Below are 19,992 nucleotides of genomic sequence, written 5' to 3' on the forward strand. Positions count from 1 at the left end.
CCAACCTACCCCACCCAATACCAAGTGGTCAGCACCCATACCCCCCACTCCCCAACCTACCTCACCCAATACCAAGTGGTCAGCACCCCTACCCCCACTCCCCAACCTACCCCACCCAATACCAAGTGGTCCGCACCCCTACCCCCCACTCCCCAACCTACCCCACCCAATTCCAAGTGGTCAGCACCCCTACCCCCCCACTCCCCAACCTACCCCACTCCCCAACCTACCCCACCCAATACCAAGTGGTCAGCACCCTTACCCCCCCACTCCCCAACCTACCCTACTCCCCAACCTAACCCACTCCCCAACCTACCCCACCCAATACCAAGTGGTCAGCACCCCTACCCCCCACTGCCCAGCCTACCCCACCCAATATCAAGTCGTCAGCACCCCTACCCCCCACTCCCCAACCTACCCCACCCAATACCAAGTGGTCAGCACCCATACCCCCCACTCCCCAAACTACCTCACCCAATACCAAGTGGTCAGCACCCCTACCCCCACTCCCCAACCTACCCCACCCAATACCAAGTGGTCCGCACCCCTACCCCCCACTCCCCAACCTACCCCACCCAATACCAAGTGGTCCGCACCCCTACCCCCACTCCCCAACCTACCCCACCCAATACCAAGTGGTCCGCACCCCTACCCCCACTCCCCAACCTACCCCACCCAATACCAAGTGGTCAGCACCCCCCACTCCCCAACCTACCCAATCCCGATACCAAGTGGTCAGTGGTCGGTCGTGCACTGTTAGGTTCTAACGTGGATTACATGTAATGAGATGAACTAGAACAAAAGTAACATGATACGTGCTGATGTGTTTGCAGGAAGTCTGTCGTGTGTCCAATCATTGATGTTATCAGTGACGACACGTTCGAGTACATCACCGGGTCGGACATGACGTGGGGAGGCTTCAACTGGAAACTCAACTTCCGCTGGTACCCTGTGCCCCAGAGAGAGCTGGAGAGACGGGGTGGTGACCGTAGTCAGCCTACAAGGTGGGCAGAGTTACCTCCCTACATACACTCACATTACAGATATGGCACCAGAGTACTGTGTATGTATTTGTCATTAGGCCAGACTTTTCTTTTTTGTTCACTAACAGATGTTTTGGGGACATCTGTGCAGTAGATGGGAAAAGAAGAATGAAAGAGATTAATTTATAATAATCTGAATATTTGCCGTGTGTGCTGTGTTAGTTAAAGTTAACCTATTGTGACCTGTTGCCTTGCTGTTTGACTAAACCAGGGATTCAAAGATACCATTGCCCGACCCCCTGGATTTGCTGTCACTACTTGTCCATAGATAAGTAGATAACCAGTCTGTACTGCAGTAAACACATTTAGTACCGTTACTACACTGTATGGTTATATAGAGTGTTCACTACGACTTGATGTTGTTAATCTGTTTTGTAGATTTTTATCCAAATTATATTTAATATTGTTAACCGTATTTTCTTGAGTATAGTGCGCACCCAAGTATAATGTGCATCCACCTCTAGGGGATTCAGTATTTTGGAAAAAAGATTTTTCAAGTATTATGTGCAGAATTTTTTTTTACCTTACCCCTTTAGCAAAATCAGGTAAAGGAAGTGGTGATAAAAATTTGGTCAGTACAAATTTGAAATTTGAGATAAAAAAATCACCAGACATGTTGATTTACCATTTCAATTGTATTTTTTGTTCTGCTAGGCATTGTTTTACATACAGTGATTAAGATTACTGTGTGTATTTTTTCGTAGACTAATCAGCAATCAGCTGTATACATTTTCTTGGAATCTACCGATGATTCGGTTAAAACTTGATGCAATGATCGGAAAAAATTGTACATGAAACTATTAGTTTATCAGGAATAATATATTCCAATATCGTGACATTTTAGTTGCAGCTTTTACTAAATATATTTAATAAAACTGACCATAAGCCTAACACTTTGGTGCAGCTGATCGCTATTGCCGGATATTTTTTTTCAGACTGAACAATTTGACCAGTCACTGTCGAGGTGCCTGCGCTCGTGATCGCAAGAGCTATATATGTTGACATAGAATTGTAAAACTACAACAAATATGACTTTTAACGAGTCAAAGTATGGCATTTATGATACACGTGTCCATTCCATGTCAACTAAAGTTCGTTTCAAGGTGTCATTAGCGGTAATCTGACCGTGGTTGCTGTAAATAATGTTGAGTTGTGCAATCTACTGATTACTTCACACTCAATTTCGCCAAATTTTAATTTAAACAATATTCATAGAAATTTACGTGCTCACAGTAATGTCCTTTGTGTTGGGGACAAAAAACATCAAAACTCATTATGGCGTGTATAACGCTTCTACACAGATGTGTGTTTTGGGAAAAAAGTCTGCACTATGCACAAGAAAATATGATATACTACTTTGGGCAAAACCGTGTGTGGAACTGATCGGCACATCACACCAACACACATTCATTTACAGCGACCATGATCAGATACTTAAATCTTAAAATTATTGCGAGTGTGAATTAAATGCAAAAAAATGTGAGTGGTCTTTGTTCGCATTGATGAAACTTCGCATTTATGTCTCCAAAATGACTATCAACAATAAGACAGCCTCACTGCACACTTTGAATAGTGGAAATAGCAACTTGAATAAAAACAAGTGGTTTATTGAGCAGCAGTGGTAACAAGTATATAACAATATCATGCAACAAATAGGAATTACACAATAGGCATCCGGTGAGTTATCACTGCTGAGGTCAAGAGTTATACCCACTCGTGTCAAACTAGGCATCATTGACCACTCCAGGGTCGCATAAATTTTGATTTGCATTTTTGGCTAGGTGTCAGCAGTCATATTAATTTCATGATTTAGGTAGTGCCATGACATGAACCTAGGTTGTCAGAGAATTCATACATATATCATAACTGTCATACTTTTTGCTTCTAGGACACCATTTCCATCGTTACTATGGTTACTTCTGTTGCCAGGACACCCACAATGGCTGGCGGTCTGTTCTCCATCCACCGAGACTACTTTTATGAAACTGGGTCATATGACGAGGGGATGGACATCTGGGGTGGCGAGAACCTCGAAATGAGTTTTAGGGTAAGTAACTCAACACAGCTATTGAAGGGGAGCCTATGTAATATGGGACTGGGTTAGGGATAGGGTTAGGGTAAGGGTAAGTAGCTCAACACAGCTATTGAAGGGGAGCCTATGTAATATGGGACTGGGTTAGGGTTAGGGTAAGTAACTCAACACAGCTATTGAAGGGGAGCCTATGTAATATGGGACCGGAAACTTAGGGTTAGGGTAAGTAACTCAACACAGCTATTGAAGGGGAGCCTATGTAATATGGGACCGGAAACTTAGGGTTAGGGTAAGTAACTCAACACAGCTATTGAAGGGGAGCCTATGTAATATGGGACTGGGTTAGGGTTAGGGTAAGTAACTCAACACAGCTATTGAAGGGGAGCCTATGTAATATGGGACCGGAAACTTAGGGTTAGGGTAAGTAACTCAACACAGCTATTGAAGGGGAGCCTATGTAATATGGGACTGGGTTAGGGTTAGGGTAAGTAACTCAACACAGCTATTGAAGGGGAGCCTATGTAATATGGGACTGGGTTAGGGTTAGGGTAAGTAACTCAACACAGCTATTGAAGGGGAGCCTATGTAATATAGGACTGGGTTAGGGTTAGGGTAAGTAACTCAACACAGCTATTGAAGGGGAGCCTATGTAATATGGGACTGGAAACTTAGGGTTAGGGTAAGTAACTCAACACAGCTATTGAAGGGGAGCCTATGTAATATGGGACTGGGTTAGGGTTAGGGTAAGTAACTCAACACAGCTATTGAAGGGGAGCCTATGTAATATGGGACTGGAAACTTAGGGTTAGGGTAAGTAACTCAACACAGCTATTGAAGGGGAGCCTATGTAATATGGGACTGGGTTAGGGTTAGGGTAAGTAACTCAACACAGCTATTGAAGGGGAGCCTATGTAATATGGGACTGGGTTAGGGTTAGGGTAAGTAACTCAACACAGCTATTGAAGGGGAGCCTATGTAATATGGGACTGGGTTAGGGTTAGGGTAAGTAACTCAACACAGCTATTGAAGGGGAGCCTATGTAATATGGGACTGGAAACTAAATTATGTAGATAATCAAGACATATTGAGGAAATTGAATGTATTGTCATTCATGTCTAAGTTTACAACAACAAAAGAAAAGAGATACATGCAATAGGTCACCGGTGATTGAAATTGTTCAATGGTGACCCAGCTCAGGTAACTCTGAAATACTTGTAAAATTCAACTTCTTGTGTGGTAGGCTTTCTGGATCTGGCCAGATTTAGACTTGATACTGACCATAAGGTTGGTGTGTGGTTCCAACTTTACAATATGTCTGTTTAGTCTGGTAACAAGTGTCAGCATACAGGACAATTGTACAGTCAACACAGGTACCACAGTCACCCTGTTGGTCCTTACAACCATTGCTACAGGGTAGGAAGTTCTTCCATATCTCATAGCGGAACTCTCCTAGTCACCACTGAATAGATAGACGCACTGACTAGGCCAGATACATATTCTCATTGACATCAACTTTGTTGACATACCTGTGTTGTTGACATACCTGTGTTGTTGACATATCTGCATTGTTGACATATCCGTGTTGACATACCTGTGTTGTTGACATACCTATGTTGTTGACATATCTGTTGTTGACATATCTGCATTGTTGACATATCTGTGTTGTTGACATACCTGTGTTGACATACCTGTGTTGTTGACAAATCTGTATTGTTGACATAGCTGTGTTGTTGACATATCTGCATTGTTGACATACCTGTTGTTGACATACCTGTGTTGTTGACATATCTGTTGTTGACATACCTGTGCTGTTGACATATATGCATTGTTGACATACCTGTGTTGTTGACATATCTTCATTGTTAATGTACCTGTTGTTGACATATCTGTATTGTTGACATATCTGTGTTGTTGACATATCTGTATTGTTGACATACCTGTGTTGTTGACATATCTGTTGTTGACATACCTGTGTTGTTGACATATCTGTTGTTGACATACCTGTGTTGTTGACATATCTGCATTGTTGACATACCTGTGTTGTTGACATATCTGCATTGTTAACGTACCTGTTGTTGACATAGCTGTGTTGTTGACATACCTGTGTTGTTGACATATCTGCATTGTTAACGTACCTGTTGTTGACATACCTGTGTTGTTGACATATCTGCATTGTTGACATACCTAAGTTGTTGACATACCTGTGTTGACATACCTGTGTTGTTGACAAATCTGAGTTGTTGACATAGCTGTGTTGTTGACATATCTGCATTGTTGACATACCTGTTGTTGACATACCTGTGTTGTTGACATATCTGTTGTTGACATACCTGTGTTGTTGACATATCTTCATTGTTAACGTACCTGTTGTTGACATATCTGTATTGTTGACATACCTGTGTTGTTGACATATCTGTATTGTTGACATACCTGTGTTGTTGACATATCTGCATTGTTAACGTACCTGTTGTTGACATATCTGTATTGTTGACATACCTGTGTTGTTGACATATCTGTATTGTTGACATACCTGTGTTGTTGACATATCTGCATTGTTGACATACCTGTGTTGTTGACATATCTGCATTGTTAACGTACCTGTTGTTGACATATCTGTATTGTTGACATAGCTGTGTTGACATATCTGCATTGTTGACATACCTGTGTTGTTGACATACCTGTGTTGTTGACATATCGGCATCTAACATTACTAATATATTAGGGCTTAATTTAATCTATATTTAAAACTTTCTCTCTCTGTAACAAAATCCATATGTTCTAGTATTATATTTGATATATCCGTATTTACATATATACATCATTTATAATTTATAGTCAACATATATACCTATAAATCTTTACTATACTCAATAATGTAATGTAATGTAATGTAATGTAATGTAATGTAATGTAATACATTTAACTCCCCACCCCCACAATTAAGTATGGTGGTTTATATCTATTAAATAAGCATATTATTTATTATTCAACCCCACCTACCCCGTCGACGAAATACAGGACTGTGAAGTTGACGTAAAACCTAAAACTTGATGATGATAATAAATGAATATTAATGCAACAACCGTTGCGTGTGAAGATATATTGAATACATTTGACTCATTAACATATTTCAACACCTTTTTTAACTGTAAAATTAGATACATTTAAACTTAAGTAGCATATAACAGTTGAAATTAAAAGGTCTACAAGAAGATGTTTTTCTTAGAATAGAAGGTCCATAAGAGTATTTAGTATTTCGTTATGAGAAAATAGTTAACTTGATATTCAATAATTGAGATTTCACCACACCCCACTTTTTGTTTGTTTATGGTAAATGTTAATGAGAGGAGGTTTGGTGGGGGACTAGAGGTATCTTTTCAGAGGGTGTTATTCTGGCATTACCCACTATTTACTGGAGGATATTGGAAATGAATATAGACTGTCATGTTGTCTGACTACAGGTAGGATTTGTTATCTTAAAAATCACTGAACATTAGAGGGGATTTTTACAATTGCCCAAATGATCCTGCTGAGTATTGGCACTTAGTGATGTCAAATGGAACATTTTATTATTAGAGGAAATTGGTAGTGAATACTTAATACCATCTATACAGGATATTTTCAGGATTTTTAGCCCTCTCTTTCTCTGTGTGTAATTCTGATGGAAAGAAGTCACTCAACCAGTTCATGCATTCCATGGTAAACAAAGATCAGACTTGGTTAGAATCCGTGTTTATCCGTGACACCTTCCCACTGGTGACATTGTAGTGAACTTGGGAAGTGGTGATGCTTTTTTATATTCATATTATTATAATCTGTCAAACTGTACATAAATGTGTGTGTGTTAAATCATAAAATTCAAAGGGACTGTTCCCTACACCCATCAATATTATAATGAATGAACATTAGTTTATTGTATGGATTATACAAAGCTCTCACTGAGTATATGTTTTACATGCATGAAAGATGGGATTAAGGGAAAAAGGAAATATTTTCCTGAACGTTTCCAATAACTAGTGGAGGAAATTGGAAACAATAAATTGGCTGAACCTGTAGATAGTGTCAAATCTGTGATGGATTTGACAGATCTCGCAGGGTAACATTCAAAAGGCTCATTACCTTGTGATCATGTTAACATTTTTTCTTAACAGTTTAGAAACAGAGAAGATTTTTGAAGTGAACTACATTGGAAAAAGAGAGAAAAAATTAATAGTCAATGTTTTTATCATAAAAACTCTCTGTTCAGTAAACAGCAGTTGTTATTTTAGTACTTTCAAGAGGAATCCCAAACCTTCTCTTACTCTGTTACGATATATAATGTCAAAGTGAAAGCAAAAAAACATTATCGTGCAACAAAGCATTTTCCATGGACTTGTTTATTTGCTATTTTGATATACATGTGTTCAGATTGATTGAAAAATATACAATATTAACTATAAATTTCTTCCGTGTGTGAATGCGTGTAATACTTGCATATTGGCTCCCCAGTTCTCATAATGCTTCATATGAAAGCAAAAGTGTGTTTAATTAACATCATCTCTAATGTCAGTGACCGCTTTACGTAAGTTATGTGTCAACTTAAGAATATAAAATGCATTTGGTATCTTGCTTTCCATTTTATTTCATTTTGTGTTACTCATATATGTCTGCTCTATAGACTCATTACAATCTACATGTATGATGGACAATATTAGGAGAAGCATTAATATAGGCCTTTTGGGCCTGTTTGCTAATCCTTTTTTCCATTTTGTAATGCTATGTAATGTAAAATCTGAACATTAATGGAAATAAAATACTGTTTAAATCAATGTCAGTGACTTATTTCAAACCGCATGTCTTGGTGTTACACAGTCAGTGTCCCAACTCTCGTGTATCTACATTAATGTTTCACCCTCCGATCTAACGTTATAACATTTCAGGTCATAGAAATCTAGAACTTTGAGTCTGCTCAAAATTTTATCCCATCCATCCCGTTCTGCAATGGGATTGCCTAAAAGTCCGACCAAGAAAAGTCGGGCCGGGCCGGGCCGGGCCGGGCCGGGCCAGCAGGTAATACTAAAAATGGATTGCAGAATAATAAAACGAAACGTGCATATCTAGGCAGACTGCAAATGTCCACAAACATATAGTTTTGCTCATTTAATGGAGTTTGAATCAAAATGCATCTTCAACAATGTAATAAACTGATAATTATGACTACATACTGTGAGTCCTCGTAGAAAAGTCAGTGTCTTGACTGTGTTTTCTTTGATGAGAAAGTTTCTCACCGACCTTAGCGTGTAGGGGTGTGATGTCCAGGGCAGGAAACGATAGTGTTTTGACTACTCTTCTTTCATTAATTAACGTGTTGGGCATCCCTAATTAACCTTTACTAATTCATGTTAAACCAACACAGGATGTTTTCTGGAAGTGGATATTCGTGAATGTCATAGGGCTGACACGACACATGTTAAGAACTGTCCTAACACTTCTAAAGTTTCTCACATTCTTTATATCTAAAGACTAGTATTATATCTAATCATATACCACTTTATCATATAATGGGCAGGTTTCTCGGGAGGATAAAGCCAACGGATAAAAACCATATCCGTTGGGGTCATATGCGGATAGAGATGCAAATATCAAAGGTCAAGTAGGGACTACTTTCACTGTTTATAAACAAACATGGCGTCGCCCTTGTCATTCGGGGATCGAGTCAGAATTAACCATCGGGAATCTGGATTAATTACAGGTATAATTGCTATCATTATCAAAAGAACAGTCTAATATACTGAAAATCCGTGTCTAACTGTGACGTAGCTAAGGCATTTTATAAGTTTTGTCAACTTTGGAGATATAAATTTCGAAACAATTTGGCGAGGGCACGAGGCCTAGCCAAGCGGGATCAGTAGCCATATCTGTGCTTGTAGACCTCTGCGGCTTGAAACCTCCTCCACAAATAAAAATAGTTGGATTTGGCGGAAATATGTTTGAATTGTTACCTTGTTTCGTTTTGTCGCTGTGTGTACATCTGACTACACTTTTTATTGTAATGACAGGACAGACCGACTGTCAACAACGTCTGACCGTGGCCGTGACGTCTCATAGACTAGGGTTAGAGTAGCTTCCCTTTGACAAAGGGCAGTTACTCTAGCGGACAGACCGATGGATTGCCGCGAAAGGCAATTAAAAACAATTGTTGTTTTGCGTATATGTTGCTTCGCCACTGTATAAGAAACAGATTTCAGTTGGAACTATATTGGCTACTGTCACTGTCCGACTGACACATCACTTACCCTGTGACGTAATAAATATTAATGCGCGCATTCCAGGAAAACTCCCAATGTTTCGGTAATGTTTGTGAGAGAGGGAAAGCGATTTTGAAGCACAGAATTAAAGAATGACATTATATGATAAAGAGGTTATCACGCTTGTGTGTTTGGGGATGGTAAATATCCTGTATTAGGAATAAACACTATGTATTTAGCTTGCCAAGGCTCGCTAAATACAATGTTTATTCCTAATGCAGGATATTTACCATCCCCAAACACACTCGCGTGATAACCTCTATTTATTGTCTCATACTGCGGTAGTTAAAGAAAACACAGTGCTCAAAGTGAAGCCCTTTTCCCTCTACATTCTCAACATAGTCTCTATCAGAAGTGTTTGGCTTGTGTTGGGTCTGACTTGGCTGGGGCTGTCAAAATCAACTTTACACACTCAGATGTATCTTTAAATGTGTTTACATCTATGGACAAGTATTATGTCTACCTAAATACCACTTTATAGTGTCTCAGATCGCGGTATTTAAAGAAAACAAGGAGCTCAAAGTGAAGCTCCTGTGTGTAATGGGTTTAATTGTATGGTATACATTGTAGACAGACAATAATTTATTAATGTCTCACTTCTGTACATACATAAAACAGCTTTGTACAAATAAACATTGATAGAATGTACAGAACCATTCAATAGAATTATGAGAGATTATTAACAGAATATCCCACCGCTATGTATATGATAAATTGTTGAATTAACATTAGATAAGGTTGAGAATTAATTGTGCGGTTTTTCAATACATCTTAGACTGGTGAGTCGTCTGCTCGATGATAACCAGCCTTCTCATATTTTTACCCTGTTCTCCATTGTTGGAAAGTGTGTCGTCTGCTACCCCAGCTGGAGCCATCTGGTAACAATTAATCACAAGCTGTCAATATACAATACAGTATAATACGTCAAGATGGCAGTTTCCATGTAACGATTAAGTATTTCTAAGCAACTTAAAGATATGTACATTCTCTTTCAGATTAAATACTCCTTGGGGCACCTTTTGCATTTTCCTTGCTCAAGAAAATCTACATGACATAGTTGTAACCATTTTCCTTAATAAAAAATGTTACCACACAAAAAACTTCGTTTTTGTATGATATACGACCACCCTTACGGGGCCTCACCCTCCACGGCACGTCACGCCAGGGGGAGCAACTCTCACCCAAATCACTTTCCTTATGTCATCTGTAAGAGACAGACGTGCTGATTTTTCAAACAGAATAACTATCGTTCGACAAGAACCATGGCTGACCAAACTGTATGTATGGTACATTTCTTTCATTGCAAAGGTGTAATACCTCGCATTGTAAAGTTATAGAGTTGTAATTATATGCCACGTGCTCGGTACTTTTGAAATCAAATGGCCGTAATGGCATCCATATTGTAGTTTCACAGGCTGATACATGTAACACCAAGGCCATTGGAAACGGCTTGGGGTTTTGTTATACCATACAGCATTGGTCTACAATTTTTTCCTTTACATAAACCCAAGGTGGTGTGTTAATTTATAAACTACACTTACCTTTTTTACGTTTTTTTTACACCTTTGGGTGTCACACGCCCCCTTTGGTGTTATAATTATACTACGACATTGGCTATTAGTATTGCGTTACAAATCGCATTCTATATTACGCCTTTGCTTCTAGTTTCACAATTTATGTACGTATCTTTCCGATTTATATCGCACTGATACACTTTAAAACCCTTCACTCCCACCTCAGAAAATACGGTCTATTTTACAGACCGTCAAACTGTGTACGGGTTGTTCTGCTACCATTCCCCCCCCCCCCCCAAGACCGGCACGAACGCTGCCTAAAATGTCTGGCGGAGGACGGGCATGACGAAGGGTCATGCCCGATATGCATTGTCTTTACCCCCCGGGCCCCCCGAAAGAGACAAGTTGACTTGCTCCACTTTAAAGGTCTCTTAAAGGCGGGGGTAGATATTAGACCCCCATCTAAAAAGGAGCAAAAAGAGTTTTTAAAAAAAAAAAAAAAAAAAAAAGCTGCCGAGACTGTCTCCCCCGCTCCCTCTCCAGGGGCTGGGGGAGAAGGCTCAAGGGTCCCCGTAGTAAGCACTGCACCCTCTCCTGCACCATCTTTGGCAGACTTTTCTGTGTTACTTAAGTCGCAGATGGCGTCAATGATGGAGGAGGTGAAGTCTCGGCTCCAGCAGGAGCTACGGGCTGAGCCTTCCCCATTGTCGGCGCCGGACGTGGCTTCGAGACCTTGTGTTAGGCCGGCGTTGGCTGAGGCAGACCACTTGGTCTCGGGGACGATCCGAGGCCGGGCTTCCGAGGGGTGGTAGGCGCCGGCCCTTGCACTTCCGACGCACAATTTTCCCTAGCGGAGCCAGACGCCTCTTCTGAGGCCGAGGCTTCCACAAGTGGATACCTAGCCCGGAGCCAGGTGGGTTCCCTTGGTCTCGGCTCTGGCTCGAGGTCACTCCCCAGCGGAAGGGTGGCGGGCGCCGGCCTGTGCACTACCAACGCACATTTTTCCCTAGTGGAGTCAGACGTCCTTCTGAGGCCAAGGCTTCCACTAGTGGATACCTAGCCCAGAGCCAGGTGGGTTCCCTTGAACCCCAGGCACCTCTGCACCAGGACCCATGCCAGAGTCGGAGACCCCCAACTTGACTAAGGTCAAGCAGGGCCGGCGGTTGCCCCACTTTCCCGCGTGCTGGGCGGGGTTGAAGGCTGCTTACATATGCTTCGAGGAGCAATATTGTAATGCATGCCAACAGCTCCGTGTGTCCGTACACTCCGCGTATCTGTCGGCTGTACAGAGGGAGTTAGCGGGAGAGGGGCCGGCTGACTCTTCTGAGTTGGCCGCGCAACTAACGGAAGTTCACGGTCATCTTTCGCGGGACGCTATTCGTAGATGTGCCTTGCAGATGATGTGCGCTGTTATGGGCATGCGCTGGCTGTGGATGTTGGTATCTAAATACTTGACTTCCACACGCCAAGACCTCCTTGCTTTGCCGTATAAGATGGGTGCCACCCTCTTCCCTGGGGCTCAGCAGGTGGTCCGAGAGGCCGCTCAATGGTATACTTCCATCAAAGACTCTAAGGCCTTGTTGGAGGTACCAAGAGTTAAACCGCGTAAGCGGACCTCTCCACTTGACTCCTCCTACGCTGACGCACCGGGTCAGAAGTCCACACCTGCTTGGAAGCAGCCGCTTCCTTCAGGTAAGGGCGCCGGGAAGAGCAAGAGAGGCAGGGGCCCCCGGTGGACCCACAGTCGCAAGTTATCGAACTGCCGACAGCCAGGGTCTACTGCCTCAAGCCGCATGTCCCCGTAGGCGGCCAACTAGCTCTATTCCTGAAGGAATGGGAGACAGCTACATCACCATCCCTGGACCCTGTCCACTCTAAGGGATGGCCATTTGCCTCGGTGAAAACATCAACCGCCCCCCTTCTCCGGGATAAAGCACACTCCGGTGCCTGCTACCCGAGAGAAGGCGGAATTTCTCCGTGCCGAGGTCGACGTACTTCTTATGAAAGCTGCGATCATTCGGGTCTCGAGGGACAGGAAGCGAGGGCTTCTACTCGACTTATTTCCTAGTCACAAATAAAGACGGAGGTACCTTTCTTCAGGGTGGAGACACTGCGTTCAGTAATCTCAGCTGTCGAGACAGGAGAATGGCTAATGTTAATAGACATAAAATACGCCAATCTCCACGTACCCATACACCCCGAGTTCAACAAATACCTGAGGTTTTCTTTCGACGGGAGTTGTTATCAGTTCAGGGTTCTACCATTTGGGATCTCCACGGCCCTGAGGGTGTTCACCAAGCTGATGTTGATTCCTGCCCAAATGGCCAGGTCGAAAGGTCGGTTCTTCCATCCGTACCTTGACGACTGGTTACTAAGAGCTCTATCGCAATCCCAGAGTCAGATAGCTACACAACAAGTGATAGATATTCTGATCACTCTAGGGTGGATAGTCAATCTCAAGAAGTCAGATCTGAGCCCTACTCAGAATCTAGTCTTCCTAGGGGCGCATTTCAACACGGTGAGCAGACTTGTATCTCTGTCACAAGATAGCAAGTTCCCTTTGTCCGCAAGTCACACTGCTCGTACATAGCTCCAGTTACTGGGCAACAGTTGATGTGGTCTGGTGGGCGCGCTTGAGAATGAGTCCCATTCAACAAGCACTCCGTCGACTTTGGGCGAACTTGGAAGATCTCGAGACTGCTCGAGACTCCGCAGTGGCTCATTACACACCTTCAGTGGTCGGGAATCTGTCCCGGGGCTCCCCCGTCGACCTTCCCGTTCCGTCTCTCACAGTTCAAACAGACGCGTCACTCTCCGGCTGGGGAGGCGTTCTGAACGATCACACTGCCCCGGGACTATGGTCCCAGCAGGAGATCAAACTGCATATCAATGTGCTAGAACTGAGAGTGGTCAGGTTGGTGTTCCAGCGCTTGCTGAATCTGCTTCGTGGCCAAGTGGTTCGTCTAGAGATGGACAACCAAACGGTGATGACTTTCATCCGGAAGCAGGGGGGAACGGCGTCTCCGTCGCTTCGCCAAGAGACGTGGCAGTTCCTACTATGGTGCGACTCTCACGATATCAGGGTGCTACCTGTTTATGTCCCGGGGGTGGACAACGTACGTGCGGACGCTCTGTCTCGCCGGATCCTCGCTCCTCATGAGTGGAGGCTCGACCCGGGGATATTCGGGATTTTCTCCCTGTTATACAGGTCGTTACAGGTGGATCTGTTCGTGTCTGCGGTGAATCACCAGACACCAACCTTCTGCTCCCGAGTCCCCGACCGGACGCCTTCCAGCTAGATTGGACGGACAGAGTTCTGTGGGCATTCGCCCCAGTACCTCTGATTTCCAAGGTCCTGTCTCAGCTAGCCACTCAGCCTGCGCGACTACTTGTGCTCCTGGCACCTCTTTAGTCAGCACAGAGTATGTTTCCAGTAATACTCAGGTTTCTGGCTCAGCCTCCTGTTATATTACCTTTACGACCGGACCTCCTATCCCAGATTGGGGCCCTCCACCCGAATCCCAAGATTCAATGGGTGGCTTGGCCACTGTCAGGAATCACCTCCAGAAGAGCGGTATCCCTGCACGAGTTGCAGACACAATACTGGCTTCGACAAACGTTCAGTACGAGGATAGATGGGCCTGCTATGCGCGCTGGTGTGTCAATAGAGGGATTGCAGATCCCTTTTCTGCAGATCTTGTAGCCGTGCTTGAGTTCCTCCAGTCGCAACTAGATGACGACCTGGCCGCATGGACAGTCCGAGGGTACTCTACAGCTATTGCAGCTTTTCACATCCCTGTCGACGGGGCACTTCTGGGTGCACACCCATTAGTGCAGCGCTTTTTAGCAGGTGTGGACGGGATCCGACTGCCAGTCCGGCGGATCAGTCCCCCTTGGGACTTGTCAATCGTTCTTGATTGGCTGTCCGGTCCTTCCTTTCGGGATCTGTCGTCTCTCTCTCTTCAGCTGTTGAGCTGGAAGACGGCGTTCCTTGTGGCGGTAACGTCCGGCAGACGGGTAGGCGACATTCATGTTATGTCAGCCGATCCCTAAATAACTGTCTTCCACCGGGACAGAGTCAGTATTCGACTACCGGACTCCTACCGTCCTAAGGTCGCACACGCCTTCCACGTGAACAGCTCCTATTGAGCTACCTGCTCTTTCACAGCCTTCCTCGTCGGCGACCACTGCAAGACATGCTCATGTCTTGGATGTCCGCAGGACCCTCAAGGCCTATATCAGCAGAACTAAGGGTATCCGTAAGGATAACCAACTATTTTGCTGTTACGGCGGTAGGAAGGCTGGCTCACCTGCGAGCAAACAATCTATCGCGAGGTGGATAGTTTCAACCATTTGTACAGCGTATATGCTTAAAGGCAGGGACCCCCCTACCAGGTTGAAGGCTCATTCGGTTAGAGCAGTGGCTACGGCACAAGCGTACACCGCGGCTCTGCCCATTGAGGAGATCTGCTCCGCGGCTATTTGGAGCCAGCCGAGCACGTTCATCAAACATTACCAACTCGACAAACACTCAAGCGAGCGTGCTCATTTTGGTCAGTCAGTTCTCCGAACTGGGCAAAGTTCTAATCTCTAGCCGATTGAGCATTCAAGATTTTAGACAGTCCTCCGGTTATACTACTCAGTAATGGTCCGGATTTTATCTTCTGCGGTCGATAAATATCAGTCCTTACTACTCGATAATACTCGTATTTGCACACGCACTACTTCGATCCTTGGGGACCCACTGGCCTAGCTCAGCGTGGGTTATAGTCTCTCGTGATCTGCGCCCCTATATCACTTGTTCAAAAAAGTGGGGGGTGTGTGTGTGTGTGTTTCTCAACTTATGACAAGCCGCAAAAACTGGCTTTATCATAATATATGGTCGACCACGCCCTGTCTCTAGCCCCCACCTTTCGACGGTGGTGCCTCACGATAAGGTTGGTTCCATTTATTGAACCCTATATTTTATTCTGTTGAATAATCAAATACGATGTATTTATTTACGCCTGTTGCTGACAGATGCCACTTCCTATATTATCTTTAGGAGTCTATCTTGATGCAAAAGGTGCCCCAAGGAGGATTTAATCTGAAAGAGAATTTTACAAACCTGTAGAGGTTGTGAATTCTCTGATGAAATCCTCCTTGGGGCACGGCCACCCACCTCCCCACATTCCGTCAGCATTAGACATATGGAAAGTGATTTGGGTGAGAGTTGCTCCCCCTGGCGTGACGCGCCGTGGAGGGTGAGGCCCCATAAGGGAGGTCGTATATCATACAAAAGTTTTTTGTGTGGTAACATTTTTTATTAAGGAAAATGGTTACAACTATTTCATGTAGATTTTCTTGAGCAAGGAAAATGCAAAAGGTGCCCCAAGGAGGATTTCATCAGACAATTCATAACCTCAACAGGTTTGTAAAAATATTTACCGGTAGATATATTTATATTTAATTTGCTTAGAAATACTTAATCTTTACATGAAAACTGTCATCTTGATGTATTATTCTGTTTTGTATACTGACAGCTGGTGATTGAGCCGTGATTGCTGCTGCCAAGGGCGGTCACACGAGATACTGAGTTCAGCGCACCCTGGTGGCCTTATGTGACATGACAACGAACAGTTTTCAATGCCTTTGTACAACGACAACATGTGACTATCAGACTCCAAAATTTCATATTTGTATCTATGATAAGTTGTCTTCACAATCACATGTATGGTGCTTGCTGTGCAGATTTGAGCACAGTTTCAAGTCGTTCACTGTATGTAAAATATGATTCATACCGTTTCATACGGCGGTTTATGGTTCTGCATGGTTTATTGTATTGACAGTTGTTTTAACTTCCTGCAGAGATTCATACACCCGTATAAGATCTTTGCTTCTGGATACATTGGAAATCAATATGTTGGCCCTTAGTTTGCAATTATTCTCCTGAAAAATAATTGGGTTGCATGATATATTCACGATGTTTGCCTTGAACATAGTAACATTCTTCTAAACATACTTCAAATTTAAGCCGGAAGTAATCACAACAAAAACCCAGTTAACCAAACGGAACCGTACACAAAAGTAGTGAGTGAGTGAGTTGGGTTTAACGCCGCATTGAATAGTATAATTCCAGTTATATCACGGCGTGTCAGCTTGATGTGGAAGGAAAGCCCGAAGCGATGCAGGTGTTAGACGTTCACCACTTTGGTGAGACCCATGAGCATGGGTATAGTGCTGACAACATAATCGGGGTGAACCGGGATTCACACTGTCATAGGTTTCTGGCGTGCCCAAGGGACACCACTCTGCACAGCGAATTGCAGCGCATAAGGCGACTTTTGCCAACCGTGCCCCCGTACACAACTGTAACAAACTATCATACAACAAAGATGTTGAAGATGAGATATAGGGCTGCCATGGTTCAGTTCGGAGCACCGAGAACTTGTCGTTTCGATTCGATCTTATATCTACAATGTCTAGATTTCGATTGGGTTCATTCCAATTTTTGTAATAAATTTAAAATTAACAAAAATAATCTACCTCGTTGACGAACAAAATTAAAAGACTTGCGTTCATATCGACGAAGTGAAAATGTCCAAAAATGCATTTGTTTGAAACATTTGACGACTGTCACTTGAAAACGATGATGATGCAGAACCACCTGCTAAAATAAAAGCCAAGGGCGACAAGGAGAGTTGTGCATTATCTGATCTGTTTGGTGATGTCTTTGTGACCCATGTGGAGGAAGCTAAAAGTCTGTATGAACATACAGAGAGTGAGATCAGTATGTATAAAGAAGATGAGGTGCCCAGCCTAGAGTCTGACCCACTGAGTTGGTGGAGGGTGAGAGAGGGAAAGTATCCCTTGTTGTCAAAATATGCCAAACAGTGCCTTGGCACACCTGCCACAAGTGTGGCTAGTGAGAGGGTCTTTTCAACAGCCCGGGATGTTGTGACTTCTCAGAGGGCTTCCCTCGGTAGTGACAATGTGGACATGCTTGTGTTTTTATCCAAAAACATGATCATCCCTGATGACATGATTGACCTCACAGTCTGAGGTGATGAGTTTGTCCTGTTGGTGCACAGTGTTGCACTGTTCAGTAAAAAAGTTAAAGTAAATACACGTTTTGTTACTTATTTATGCATATTATACATGAATCATTGTATATTATTAGACTAATGAATCGAATTGAAAATAATCGAATCGAATGGAAATAATCGAGCATCGAACCGAATCGAAGTATTGGTGAACCGTTGCAGCCCTAATGAGATATGTATTGCGTAACATTCCATGAAGAAACAGTGGCAATATTACAATATCACAAACTACAAAATATATGCACAATAAGTGCAAAACACATAAGTACATTCAACATACAGAGAAGGCACATTATAACAAGTTTATTTTAAAACAAGTGTATTATAATGATGTGGAAACAATATGAGAATTGAGCCAAACACTTCTGATAGAGTCTATGTTCAGAATGCAGAGGGAAAAGTGCTTCACTTTGAGCTCCTTACTCTCTTTAAATACCGCTATCTGTGACATTATAAAGTAGTATAAAGGCAGATATAATACTAATATAATACTAATCTATAGATGTAAACACATTTGATGATACATCTGTGTGTTTAAAGTTGATTTGACAGCCCGGACCAAGTCGGACCCAACACAAGCCAAACACTTTAATAGAGACTATGTTGAGAATGGAGAGAGAAAAGGGCTTCACTTTGAGCACCTTGTTTCCTTTTAAAACCGCAGCCTGAGACATTAGAAAGTGGTATATAGATAGATTTAATACTAATCTACAGATGTAAACACATTTGATGATACATCTGTGTGTTTAAAGTTGATTTTGGCAGCCCGGGCCAAGTCGGAACAAAACACTTCTGAAAAAGATTTTCTTAAGGAAATACAGTAAAAGTGTTTGACTTTAACGGATCAGTTTTCTTTCAATGCGATGAACTGTGACATTATAAAGTGGTATGTAGGTAGATATAATACTAGTCTATAGATGTAAACACACTTGATGATACATCTGTGTGTTTAAAGTTGATTTTGACTAGGGGTGACTATTGAGGCATTTTTGACTATTGCGATAGTTAAAACAACTATTGCGATACTATTGCGATAGTGGCCCTACTATTGCGATACTATTGCAATAGTTTTCACTTGCAATTATAGCAGGCTTTAGCAGCATATATTTCAGCATTTTGACTGACACCATCAAAATAATTATAACTTTCTGATACTATTTGTAAAGAAAACAAGAAATGAAAAGAAAACAAGTTCAAGTTGACCTCTCAAAAACATTTTAATACAAAATTTCACTTCATGTAACTGGTAAAGTCTTAGGTTACTGCAGTGTTTTAGCACCAATGTGAATGAATGTGATTCAATGACTAGTATTTGACTATACAAACTGTCAAACTCTTTAATTGTCACATTGGCATTCACTGAATGACTAAATGTGATTCAAGTTCATTCAACATATCAATTAGGGAACAAAGTTGACAAAAGTTACATAAAAGTAGACAGACTCATCTGGCTTCTGACTCCTAACAGCAATAGTGTGCTTGAATAAAACATTATACCACTGACTGAAGACCGGGATCCCCCTTTTTCACGTGGACGAATGTCTTGTCAAGTGGTCGGTCAGACTAGTAGTATTTCCTGAATACTTTAGAATTATGCGACAGATTGCTTGTCTGTCTCGTTTTGCGTTTTGACAAAGCTAAAATGGCCCCATACCCACGATTTTCCTGCCTTATTGGCGACAATTTCAAACTGACATGTGGCGTCCGCCATCTTGTCAATGTTGCCTAGCGACGAGTAGCTAAGGGACGTAACTCTAAATCAAGCAGACAAAGTAGTGCAATCCAAACAAAAGCACGACAGAGGTTAGATGAACATAGGAGTTGTTTCTATGTTTTTTAAGAAAGTAAATGTACCAAACAAATTAACTATCGAAACTAACGATAGGTAGACAAACTATCGCCAATAGTATCGATTGTTTCAAGTTGCAATGGATAGTGTACTATTGTGAGACAAGCGATCGCAATCCATTGATAGTTTGATGTATCGTTACACCACTAATTTTCACCACCCGGGCCAAGTCGGAACGAACGCTT

General features: G+C 42.6%; 1 protein-coding gene across 5 annotated transcripts in view; it reads left to right on the top strand.

Annotated features, from left to right (window-relative positions):
- LOC124126331 (polypeptide N-acetylgalactosaminyltransferase 13-like) overlaps positions 1-19,992 on the top strand; it is a 105,317-nt gene that overhangs the window by 55,240 nt on the left and 30,085 nt on the right. For all 5 annotated transcript variants that reach the window (XR_006859767.2, XR_006859768.2, XM_046489730.2 and 2 more), the window contains exons 8-9: positions 834-1,004; positions 2,973-3,090. Coding sequence is in view for 3 of the 5 variants with exons in the window: in XM_046489730.2 (XP_046345686.1) it covers positions 834-1,004; positions 2,973-3,090 (289 nt within the window). In the remaining 2 variants the exon portion in view is untranslated. The remainder of the gene's footprint in view (positions 1-833; positions 1,005-2,972; positions 3,091-19,992) is intronic.

This window comes from Haliotis rufescens, unplaced genomic scaffold (genome assembly GCF_023055435.1).
Source record: "Haliotis rufescens isolate VD_foot unplaced genomic scaffold, xgHalRufe1.0.p SCAF_10, whole genome shotgun sequence".
NCBI lineage: Eukaryota > Metazoa > Mollusca > Gastropoda > Lepetellida > Haliotidae > Haliotis > Haliotis rufescens.